This window comes from Entamoeba invadens (genome assembly GCF_000330505.1).
Source record: "Entamoeba invadens IP1 unplaced genomic scaffold scaff_1105074726711, whole genome shotgun sequence".
NCBI lineage: Eukaryota > Evosea > Mastigamoebida > Endamoebidae > Entamoeba > Entamoeba invadens.
The window spans coordinates 1,293,985-1,306,505 of record NW_004443648.1 but is presented as its reverse complement, the minus strand read 5'-3'; the positions used below and the strand labels follow the sequence as shown (position 1 = coordinate 1,306,505).

The following is a 12,521-nucleotide window of genomic DNA, read 5'->3' as shown; positions in this document are numbered from 1 at the left end:
TCATTTTCTTGTTCTTTTTCCTTTGCAAGTCCATTGTTGTCTTCCACGTGTTCTTTTGGACTCTCCTCATCTTTTTCTATTTCTTGTAGTTTACTTTCTATTTCTAATGGTTTCTTGTCATCGTCTTTTTCAATCACTTTTTCATCATTGAGATGTTCATCACTTTCTTTTATGACGTCTTCGTTGTTTGAAACAGTTTCTTTGATGTCATCGTTTTGCTCAATCTCATCACTTTCTTTTGTCTCTGATTGTTTTGGAATAGCCGCCACGTCATTAGTTTTTTCTTCCTCTTTTTTAATTGAAGAATCTACAACTTGAACTTGAACGTTGATTTCTTCGGGTTGCTGTGTTATGTCAGGTTGAACAGATTGCTTTTCTTGCTGTTCCACACTCTCACTCATATCTTTTTTAAGTTTCGATCTGTTATTTCTTGTTTTTCTATAATTCATTTCTGATTTTATTGTAATTTTAATGTTTCGACTTTTCCTGTCCAAAAACTAAATGAATATGGATTAAATTATTACAAACTTTTTCTGAACTTTTTTAATTTAATCAACTAATAATTATAATCATTTCTTTTATTATACGTTGTATTATATTTTTTATTATATTAACAAATTTGTTTATCCTTATTTATTATTATTATAAACTATTAATAAATAATTCCTTATATAGTTATGATACTTAACAATTATACTATATATATATAAAATAAATAAAATAATTATAATTATACCATTTAACAATGATTACTTATTAATTATTAGTTTAATATTATTATTATAATAAAAAAATAATTACATTTTAATCAGTGACAAACAGTTGTACAGGCAGTGAAGTGAAGGTATAAATTTTCAATTGAATACTAAATAAAAGGGTTTTGAGAATAATCGAACAATTTTACGTCATATTTTAACTGTTTTTTCGGGTTTAAATTTTTGGTCAATAAAACTAAAAAAATATTTTGAAAAAATTTAGACCCATTTTTAGATTATTTTTAAATTCGACTTTGCTGAAAAAATAAGTTGAAAAATAAAATTGAACGAACTTAAAAAATAAATTGAAGTCGAAAGAAGAAAAAGGCAAACACCAAGCATTAACTCTTGTTAAAAAAGAAAACAAAGATTAAATATTTTTGGTGTTATTTTACACGTTTGTTATTGTTATTTTGTCATTGTTTAGCCACTTATTACATAAATATTCAAAGATTAAATTTTATTTCATCATCTTTAAAATCTTTAATTAATGGTAAGTTGTGAGTGTGGCTATTGGGCGAGCTTGCAAAAACAAACACACTTATCATTTATTTGATTGTGATGAAGCTGGATTTATGGAGTTAAACTTGTTGCCAAGTTAAGTGATGTTTTTTTATTGGTTTATTCGCTTCTTGGTTAGTGTGTGATTGTTGTTTTTCTATAGTTTTTAAATGGTTAAAAAAACTATAAAATATTATTTTCAAACAAACAAAATGGTAACAAGATAATCAAAATGTCAATATTTGTTATAATAATAAGGACAAATTCGGCTTGTTAAATAAGGGTTTTATTGAGAATGACTGTTTTAGCCAATCAAAATAAAATATTTTTGAAATAAGAAAACCCTTTTATTTAGTATTCAATTGAAAATTTATACCTTCACTTCACTGCCTGTACCAAAAAATCAATAAAATATAATATAATTTGAATACTAAAACAGTCTGTAAACTTTTTTGAATTTTTGGTCATAATAAATGTAATATTACGGGAATTATTTCTAATATTACTTTTTGTAATTATCTATTTTTTTTGTTATCCTTAATGCCTATTTTTTTACACATAAATAAAGCAAATTAATTTTTTTACCTTAATTTCTATAATATAAAAATGTTATTTATAAAAATAACATTTCTATTTTTATCACAATTAAATCAAAAAAATTTCACCTTTTTAATAATCACTTGTTTAAAATAAATTAACTATAATTAAAAGTAAATACAATAATCAAGATATAAGAAATCCCTTAATACATTAATTAACAACTAATAGAAAAACAAACCAAAAAGTGTTTTCCATACTAATTATTTACAATCTGAAATCGTCAAATGAAACAATTATCCAATCCTCATGATTCCTCAAACGAAGCGATGTTTCAACATTTGACTCAACTGACTCAGTCTTTAAATTCTCACACAATCTTATTAAATCACATCATCTCATATTTCTTTCACATTCAAACAACTCCCCAAGCGATGTCTTATTTAACTGTCCACGAAGACTCAGAACTCAAAGCACTCTTTCAGTCTTTGTACTCCTTCTCTCAAGACGATTTCGTCCACTTCTCAGACTTCTCTTCTGAAATAGCGTCTGACGAGGATGAAACTAAGAAGCATCTAGCCGCACTTCCCCTTGACAAGTTTCAAATCGCCTTAGACATGCACGTTGGGCGGATACCATCTTCCTCTTTAGTTCAAATAGTCGCCAACATGGCTGCTGCTCGGACCATCGATGACTTGAAAGTGCGTTATGTTGAAGAGCGGATACCTGTTCCCTATGCGGTCGCCCTCTCTCGGAATCGTTCCGATGAGTTTAGTGGACTTAAACCGGAGTATATCAAAATGGTTCAAGACTGGACCAATTCCGTCAGTGCAAAGGTCATATACAACTCAGAAGCAAACGGCCGTGATGTTTCAATCTTCAATTCCGCTGTATGTGGGAAACATAAGATAGCCGTATATGTCATCTCCGGTAACACTGATGTCTTTGGCTCTTATCACACACAAACGATCGTCTCTCCTCCAAAAAGTCGTTGGGAGGAGGTGACGGGGGACCACCACTTCTTTGTGTTTTCTTGTAAAAACTCCTTTGGCCTTCCCGGTGCAAAATACACTCCAAAGAGTGTCGAGAAGAGTCTAATCCTCTTCCCCAATCGCGACATTACCAACATCTTTGCAGTGTCAAATTGTTATCAAATCGGACAGTACGAGTGCACTGCTATGCGCAAGAAAGACTTTATAAGGAATTTCAATAACGTGCCGGATTGTGGGACGGAACTCTTCTCCGGTCTCCGAAACGACAAGTTTGTTGCACAGAGAATAGTAGTCGTGCAATTGGATTAACTCTCGTGCAGAATGGTATTTATTATAGTTCTTTATAGTTCTTTCTCCTATAGTTATAATACTTTCAACGTAACACAATAACACCTTTCAAAGTCTTCTTATAGCTCTAACGACTCTTTGTCTTCGGGCTCTACAGTCCACTTCATATAAAGAGAAATGGGGACTATGACTAGCGCCAAGAAACACTCCGTGACGTACAAGTCATTCGTCGTGAACATTAAAATGACTACAGCCAAGCCAAACTGGACGATCCCAGCAATCCACGTGAATGGGAGTAACGACTTCCCTCTGAACAACCAGAACGCAAAGTCGATGAAGTAAAAGTTCCATACAATCACAAACGCGTATGTGGTGAGTACGTAGATGTTGAATCCGTACTTGAGTGCACTTGAAACAGTCAATACAGGCAATGTCACAATAATGGCAAACACAACAACCGCAGACTTTTTGTACTCATTCAGTTTGATGTAATTTTCAATCACCACAAGTTCAATCAGTGGCAAGAAAATGACGGCTGCAAGGGATGACCCGTTTAATATGAAGTAGTGCAAAAAGATTCCCATACAAATCGACCACGGCCCACTCAGTACAGTCATCAGCGTGTTATATGAAAACCCTTTCATGACCTTTTTCTGTTGTACGTTGTTAGCAATGAGTATACACACATGTAACGTGAAGTGTAACGCAACCAGAACTGACGCAATCGATCGCAATTTCATCATATTAATCGTGACAAGCAACGTCAATGCAGTACTTATTGGCATACACACAACCATCACTCCATAGAGTGGTAACAAGAATTTGATAGTCATTTGGTTGTAACAGATGGTCTCTGCGGTGATGATGATCCCACACAGCGCAGGGACAAATAACACAACGGGATACCAAATTGGCATATCGGGCAGAAATCCAACTAAATAATGTGAAAACAATGCCGCAAGTGACACTTCAAAGACAACCCGCGTCATCAGATTCTTTCCAATCGAATAGCTGTGAGTCGAACTTGTAAACACCATCAAACACACTATGAAGAAGATAAGAAGTTGGTCAACAGATGATTCCGCGCCAAGCGAAACAAGCACAGAAATCCCACAGACAAAGCACCCGGTGAATGGAATCACAAACATCCCATTGTTCAGTACATAACACTCATGCGTCGATAACACACACATCAAGAAAAGGGCCTCTAACACCGTTTGCAAGTATGTCGGCGATGTCCCAATATATATCACGTGAAGCGTCGAAACAAACGTCGCCGATATCGCCAACGACGCCGCAAAATTCCAGAATTGATTCACAATGAAGTAAAGTGAGTCAGTCGCCACTTTAGGGTGATAGCTGTGTCTGATGATGATCGTCGACAAGAAGACTGCAATACTGAATATCGACAGATAGCGGGGGAAGACAAACATCGACAGTTTAGCGATTTGGAACGAGATGATCACTGCAAACGATGTCAAATAGATCTTTTTAGTCTTGAACATCAAGTACGCCACCAACGACAGTATAATAGCCGTCGCCAAACAGTACGTATCAGTATAGAAAACTCCATTCCGTCGCGAAGCAACAATATATTCGATCGTCGCAAGTCCAAAAGAGTACACCATCATCATCCCACTGAACACCGAACGCGGAATTTTCATCATCAGAAATGGAAGTACCAACGTGTATGCTGCAAAGATGCCGTATATCACAGTGAATGTGTGTAAGTCCATATTAAAAATGATGAATCGCGTGATATGGAATGAGATATAGTGGAAGTTGGTGTACAAGAAGAGGAACAACGTGAGCGCCGCAGACCCCGCAGAGACAAATACAATCGGTTCAAATGCAAATCTGAGTCTGAATGCAATCAAAGAGATCCCAACCGCCAATATGATGATCATCACCTGATTAATTCCCGTCCTCTCGATGATTAAATAGCAGAACGCACTCATCACTAAGAAGAGGAATGACGACTCGATGATCGTCGGTTGTTTCATTAATGAAAGGACAAAGATCACTGCAATGACTCCACTTAATATAAAGAAGATCATGTCATTCGTGACCAACATCGTGCAACTCGCTACAAATAGAGGCACCGACGCAAACACCAAAAAGTTGAGATGTGGTGTCAACACAATTAAATAGAGTGCCATCGGTAACACAATAATGAACATCTGTTCCGTTTCTAAATACGTGAAGATGGACGCTATCAGCGTGATCATCGACGCAAAAGAAATGAGGATTGGGTCGTCTCCCTTCGGCGACGTGATGAAGTGGACAAACACAAAAAGCAGTGGTGTGTACATCTCGAGTGTTGGGACAAAGTAAACCACTGCGTAGGTGGTGACGGGGATTGTCATAAACCCAAGCGTCGATGAAAAGATGTTCAACACTATTTTCAAATTCTCTTTCGTGACCTTCCCAAACTCTTTGACTAAGTCGAAGTTGAATGCAACACAGATGATATACAGATTCGTGTATAACAGTAATGAGACAAAGGTCAAAAGGGTGTTAATCGTCTTCTCCATCGTCAACAAGACATTTAAAAAAATCGAGAGGAAGAAGAAGAAGAGTAACACGGTGAATGGAATCGCTGCTTTAAAACTTAATGTGTTCCTATTCACATTGTCATAGATCATTAACCCTCCTATTAACAATAACACAGTCGTTGGGACTCCACCATATAAACAACTGACGACGGAAAGTAAGATCGCATGAACTATCATACGATAATTCGAAAGACGAAAAACAGGCTTCTTCTCTACCGTTTCAACTTGGACTACTGGGTCGTTCATTTTTATGATATTTAAGTTCGTTTTTTCTTAGTTCCTTTTTTTACTCAGTGACATTTTTTATTTGTTTGTTCGAAATATCATATTGACTAAACATTCTATTGTATACTATTAAATAGTATACTCTTTACTATAGAGTTTTAATTATATAAGTATCAGTTCATTACTATATATGTTATTCTCAAAAAAATAAAATAAAAAAACAACTAGTTTATTTATAGTTGTTTTATAATATAAAGATTAGTTAATAAAAGAAAAAACAAAAAAGAGTTTGACGAATGATTCAGAAAAACAAATAAAAGGAGAAAAAGTGACACGTGTCGTCAAATAGTTATCAATAATAATACAAAACTCAAAATTTTTTAATTTAAATATAAATAATAATTTTGTTAATTATTAATAGTATTTCTATTTTAGTTTCTATTAAATAAAAGAACAAATGCAATTTTGAGAATTGAAATTGCAATGGTGGCGATTGTTTAAATTATAATAGTTTAAATGTAGTATCTGAAACTATAATTTAACTATACGAACTAAACCGGATAACTTGGAACTTAAATAGAAGCAAAAAACTGGAATTTGTAGACCAATGGCTGAAGAAACCTTCATGAAAGAAATGAAAGAGACGTTTGACGAGCTTGACACTGACCACTCCGGGACTATCGACTTTGAAGAGTTCCACCGTGCTTTGGGAAAAGATCTTCAAAGTAAAGACGTTGAGTCCTTCAAAATGTTCTTTTCTTTGGCTGACTCTGATGAAAATGGTGCTTTGGACTTTCCAGAATTTTTAAAGTTAATGACAGCTCTCGATGCTATGCCAGATAACTCAGATAAAACACTCTATGAAACATTGTTCAGACTTATTGATGATGATAACAGTGGCACTCTTGAAACAAACGAACTCGCTCGTTTCATGAGAGTTGCTAAAAAGGGAATGAGTGACGAAGAAATTAAAACCGCTTTAAATGTCATGGATGAAGACTCAGACGGACATGTTACTATGTCTGAATTCGTCAGTTTCTTTGCTTAATTAAGTTTCACACTTCTTTTTCTATTTTTTAGTTGTCACCAAAACACCCTTCATCATTTTGTTATTAAATTGTTATTTGAACTATGTAATAGTTACAATTCAGTGTTTAAAATATTTGGAACAATTTTGACAAACAGTCATGGAAATCAGGTTTCAAAGTATCATTATTTATAAATTATTGAAAACAAAACTTTTAAGAACCAATAAAATTGTAATAAAACACAAATTGTTATTTATTTTAATACAATTATAATAGTAATTGAATAACGAGTAGAGTCAATATAGATAGAATTTAGTAAATTATAGAAAGTACTAAAGCCAATGCAGCGAAGTTTTTTCTTCCAAACTAACAGTCTGGGTATCGAATCCCGGTTAGTGCGTTTTTATTATTAATTATTATTAATAATTTTAATTATAATTATATTATATTAATTATATTAATTATATTAATAATATTAATTATATTAAATTTCTTTTTGACAATACTGAAAACAAAAAACTGTTTTATTTATACAGTTATATGACTTATTACTTATTATAGTATATTTATTTAAACTATATAAAATATTTATAGCATCTTGTTCATATCTTAATTGTATCAAAAGAATAAAAATTCTGTTAGATAATTAATAGTTAAATATAATCATTCAAGTATATTTCAATTATCATTACTAATAATTAAACCAAAAAAGTGATTTATTTAACTATTTGTTTCTTTTAAACCAAAACCACTCGAAAATAGCAGAATATGTCTTTGCCAGAATTCAAAACGATTTTGTTATACTCCGACGATGGTGCTTCGAAAATATGTTTAAAAGAAACAGAAAAGATGTTTTCATTATTATTTCCCCACTCCAAAGTCATTCGAATCACTGCAACTGATGTTCTCAACACCAATTGGCAGAGTATTGCTGATCTCTTTGTCATGCCCGGAGGTGCTGACCGCCCATATAATAGGAACTTAGGTGAAGCTGGGAGTAAGTTAATACGACAGTATGTAGAAATGGGTGGAAAGTATCTTGGGATCTGTGCTGGCGCTTATTTTGCGTGCGATCGGTTTGAGTTCAACAAACACATAGAAGGTGAAGAAGAAGTTTGTGAGGAGCGTTCGCTCAAGTTTTTCGATGGGATGGCATTTGGGCCTTTATACCCCAACTTTAAAGAAAATTTGGAGACGGGGGCGGTTGTAGTTCCGATCTTTTATAATGAAACTCAATGTTCTATTTACTATAATGGAGGATGTGCTTTTGTTCATAACGACGACAAGTCAAGTGTCACTCATACTGATAATGTCGTGGCTTTCTATGAGAATGGGATGAATGCAGTTTATGTTAAAACTATAGGAAAAGGGAAAGTGGTACTCTCAGGACCACATTTTGAGATCTCAGGAGAGTATTGTAAGTCAATTAAACTACTTGATGAGAATACTTCTGTTGATACTTTTGACCAACAGCGAATTTCTTTTGCGAATTATGTGCTGAGTTTCTTTTAATTACATTTTTTTTCACGTTGTTGTTTAATAAAGAATTGTAATGAGTGATGTTTATCATACATTATCTAATTATAGAACTTTATTAACTCTATAATATTCATAAAAGAATGAAACTTGAAGCTTTCTACTTAATAAATGTGACTTTATATCTGGAAACAATGAAAGATGTCATCACCTTTCTTTTGATTAACAAAAAGTGTTATGAAGTTGTGCAACACCTTCAAGTCAATCCTTGGCTGAACAATGCAATTGATATCGAGCTCTTTTATACATTGTTTGCTCCATTCACTTTGAATTGTAATAATTTTCCTATTGATGTTATTTATATTGAAAAGGCTCAGTGTATTAGAAATCTATGTATAGCACAATCCGCTTCAAATTCGATGTTAAAAAAGATTTCTCCAATTCTCTTTTCTAAATTTCGTAATTTTGATATTGAATTGAATACAACAGAAATTGTTCGTAATGTATTAGAAAACGTGTCTCATAATTACAATTTGATTTGTTCGCCATCAGTATTTACCATTTTTGTTGAAATGTTTAAAGAAAAGAAATTACCAAAAGAGGTCTTTCCAAATAAGGTGTGTATCGAGTTTATAAAAGCACCAAATTTTGGGATGGAAAAGTCCATTTTTGACACTAAAGATGCACTTATTGATGAAGAAGAAATTGTCAAAATCATTGATAACAGTGCAGTGGACTTTCATACAAAAATTGTATGTGACTGGACGGCATGTAATTATTACACAAAATACACAAGTAAAATGCAACATTGTGGCCATTATATGGGGAGTGTTGTGAACGTTGGAGAGTACAAAAAAATCAAATTGGTTAAACCGAATAATGGCATCATTTTTAACATAAGTGAACACAATAGTTTTCAGAGTTTAAATAGTGATAAAATATGTCTGGAGTTGTTGCAATTGTGTTCAGCATGTTTAGTACCAAAAGTCACATTTAGAATGATGTACAATTCTATGTTTGATTTTAGTTCATTTGTATGTGACAATTCCATCAAGTCGTTTTGTGTGGAATACACCTATTTTGATACTCGAAAAGATCATTTTGCTTATGTAATAATGCCCAAAATATTTGAAGCAGAAGAAATGGAAATACACCAAATTTCTTTAATAAGTGAAATCAAATACCCCACAGTCAAAAAAGTAACAATGTATTCACATTGCTGTTTTTTATTAAAAAAGAACAAATTTAATCAAGAATTGGAGACTAAATTAACAGCGGAGCGTTATAACAGTATTTCTTTCTTTCCATTCGAAAATGTTGAAGAAATTAAAGTGTATTGTGTTGAACAATTTCAGTTCGATTTGTTTCATTTGAACTTTTTAAAAAAATTGGTGTTTATTGATATTAAAAAATCTGAAATTGAAATTCCACCAAAAGCTCTTCGACATTTGAAAGTAAAAAAATGCACATCTGTCAATTTTTTGTTTGAAGTCACTGAAAAAGTCTCTTTGAAATTTGAAAGTTGTATTGACATTACAATTAATGCCCAAAAGAAAAACGGAAAAATGTCTATTGTGATAATAAAATGTGAACAATTTCGCTTTCAAACAGAAATTGATTATATAAAATCACTAAATTGTGTTGAATGTAAAACAATCACTTTTTGTAAAACCGTAACATGCAAATCACTTGTTTTAAATAACACATTTTTATCTTCAAACTTTTTCATGTTGTTATCTGTTGAAAGAATTTCTTTGCAAAATGTGAAACTTAGTGACAATACATTTTCGCTAAAAACTACAAAATTCTTGGAATTGTATTCTCTGACTAATGAAAAATTGTCTTTGGATATTCCAAAATGTGAAGAACTACAAATTTGGTATTGTATAAATTGCTACTTTAAATTGGAAACAGGTCAATTAAAGAAAATTTTTCTTATAAAAAATAAGAATGTGACTTTAAATAGTAATATGAGTGAGATTGAAAGGTGCTTTACAAGTGAAAATAAAAATATTGTTATTGAAGACATTAAACAAAAACAAGTGTGGGATGTTCAACACCAAACTGAAGTCTTTGATTTTGCCATAAAAACACATCCAATTCTTAAAACAACACAACCACGTGTTGTATTTGCATCTTGTTATTTTAAGCAGTTTGACATCAAAATTGATCACGTTGTTGACTTTACTCTGTTTAAATACTTTGGTAGCAAATTTCCAATTGAAAATGTTACGTTTGGAACATTAAGAATTTCACATTGCAGGTTTTACAACATGAATACTCATAATAATTGTCCATTTCGTGTCCAACCCAGAAACTCGGAATTTGGTCAAAAAAAACGATAAAAATGTAGCGTGTCACTATTTAAGTTGTTATTTAAGTTTGCCACTCAATTTTAGTGTTCATGTGAACACAAAAAGACTTAAAATAATAAAAAGTGCTACTGTTTTACTGAACTCGAACACTTTATTTGAAGAGATAGAAGTAATCCAATCAGAAGTAGCGTTAAATATAAATTATATCAATTTAATTGCAATAGCACGAAAATATACTGCAACTTCGAATGTATCAAGTATTAACAAAATATACATTGAAAATTCAACTTTCACTGAAAACGGCTTTTCACCAATAAAACACGTCGAATTGAAAAATGTTGATTTGAACAAAATAGATTCAGACCTATTGAAAAGGTGTATTAAAACAGTTAACATGGAAGATATTAAATGTGAACCAAATTACACTGTGACAATTGGATCAAAATTTGTTAATTTTAAAACATGTGAAGGCTTTGATTCTTTCATTACAAATACTCCAAACCGGGTCACTATTGAAAATTGCAAAGACATGGTCGTTGGAGTAACAAAGAATGAGAATGTTGATATTGACAAGTGCGAGAACGTCATTGTTCATATTAAAAGGTGTTATTAATACCCATTTGGAGCGTCTAAAGGTATCTTTATATCAATGATATCGTCTATTTATTCAATTGGTGTTATTCTTTACTTTATTAAGAATTATAACGACAAAACTTCAACACAATATTGTAAGTTCAAATGAATTAAGTTAGTCAACTTGGTTTCAAGCTTGGTTAACCATGTTGTTCAAATCTGTCTTGCTTGCACCAGTAAATTTCTTAACAACATCGCCTCCTTTAAAGAGAACAAAGGTTGGCATACTTCTGACTCCATACTTAATGCATACTTCTTGGCCTTGGTCGACATCGACTTTCACAAATTTGAGGTTGGTGTGTTTCTTAGCAAGGTCTTCGAAGATTGGTCCCCTTTTTGTTATTATGTCATTCGTTATACTAAATTTCATTAATGAAAATATAGTGATACATATGAATAAGTGATAATAGCATTTAAACAAACATAAGTTGGCATGGACCACACCACGTCGCAAAGAAGTCAACGATGACGGTATGTTCCTTTGTGAGTGCGTCAAGTTCAGCAAGTGTATTCACGTGGATAATTGCCATTTCTTTCTTGTGAATTTTTAAGCTTTAATTTCTTTTTATTCCACCATTTCAATTCTTCTCAAATTATCTCTGTCTCGATCTCTTTACTTTCTTCACTTTGACTTCATTGTATAGCTTTTTTGTATTAAATTATTACTATTTTTACTAATTTGTTTCATTTATTTCTATAAATATGTTTATTCTAGTTCTTTTAATTAAATAGGTATTATCGAATTATTTATTTTTATGAAAAATATGTTCTGGACTTTAAACTTGATGATAATTATAATTCTTGCAATGATGTTTTATATTATTTAAGTTATTTTACAATTTGACTTAAATCGTAAAATAACTTAAAAAAAATTATTTTTTGAAGTTATTTTTTTTTAATTTTTTAATTAAAACAATTAATAGTATTACTTATATTCTTTTTTAATTAATAATAAATAAACCATTAGATTTTTAAAAAATAACTAATAATATAAATAATGTATATATTATAATCTAATTATAATTTAATTAAAAACAAAGTTAATAATACTACATACAAAATATAGTTATAAATCATAAATTTACCATTAAAAAAAATAAAAACTAAAAAAAATCTGAAGATTAGACAAATGAAACGCGTCTATATAAGCAACTTTTCAATGAGACAAATTGTTGGATTGTGCAATGTCGTCACAACAAAATATTCAACAAAGTTG

The 12,521-nt window shown here is 31.7% G+C and overlaps 6 protein-coding genes across 6 annotated transcripts; 4 read left to right on the top strand and 2 right to left on the bottom strand.

Moving 5' to 3' along the window:
• Positions 1 to 2,080: 2,080 nt before the first annotated feature.
• On the top strand, positions 2,081 to 3,094 carry EIN_063230 (hypothetical protein; the record flags this gene model as incomplete). Its single annotated transcript, XM_004260321.1, has 1 exon — positions 2,081 to 3,094. The coding sequence occupies one exon, from the start codon at positions 2,081 to 2,083 to the stop codon at positions 3,092 to 3,094; it is 1,014 nt and encodes a 337-aa protein (XP_004260369.1).
• A 98-nt stretch (positions 3,095 to 3,192) lies between these two features.
• On the bottom strand, positions 3,193 to 5,874 carry EIN_063220 (hypothetical protein; the record flags this gene model as incomplete). Its single annotated transcript, XM_004260320.1, has 1 exon — positions 3,193 to 5,874. One exon carries the CDS (start codon positions 5,872 to 5,874, stop codon positions 3,193 to 3,195), a length of 2,682 nt encoding a protein of 893 aa, XP_004260368.1.
• Positions 5,875 to 6,460: 586 nt separating this feature from the next.
• Positions 6,461 to 6,901, top strand: EIN_063210 (caltractin, putative; the record flags this gene model as incomplete). The annotated part of the gene is made up of 1 exon (XM_004260319.1): positions 6,461 to 6,901. The coding sequence occupies one exon, from the start codon at positions 6,461 to 6,463 to the stop codon at positions 6,899 to 6,901; it is 441 nt and encodes a 146-aa protein (XP_004260367.1).
• A 748-nt stretch (positions 6,902 to 7,649) lies between these two features.
• EIN_063200 (hypothetical protein) lies at positions 7,650 to 8,393 on the top strand (the record flags this gene model as incomplete). The annotated part of the gene is made up of 1 exon (XM_004260318.1): positions 7,650 to 8,393. The coding sequence occupies one exon, from the start codon at positions 7,650 to 7,652 to the stop codon at positions 8,391 to 8,393; it is 744 nt and encodes a 247-aa protein (XP_004260366.1).
• Positions 8,394 to 8,500: 107 nt separating this feature from the next.
• EIN_063190 (hypothetical protein) lies at positions 8,501 to 9,470 on the top strand (the record flags this gene model as incomplete). The annotated part of the gene is made up of 2 exons (XM_004260317.1): positions 8,501 to 9,372; positions 9,413 to 9,470. 2 exons carry the CDS (start codon positions 8,501 to 8,503, stop codon positions 9,468 to 9,470), a joined length of 930 nt encoding a protein of 309 aa, XP_004260365.1.
• A 1,965-nt stretch (positions 9,471 to 11,435) lies between these two features.
• On the bottom strand, positions 11,436 to 11,835 carry EIN_063180 (thioredoxin, putative; the record flags this gene model as incomplete). Its single annotated transcript, XM_004260316.1, has 2 exons — positions 11,436 to 11,637; positions 11,729 to 11,835. The coding sequence occupies 2 exons, from the start codon at positions 11,833 to 11,835 to the stop codon at positions 11,436 to 11,438; spliced, it is 309 nt and encodes a 102-aa protein (XP_004260364.1).
• Between the last annotated feature and the right edge of the window lie 686 nt (positions 11,836 to 12,521).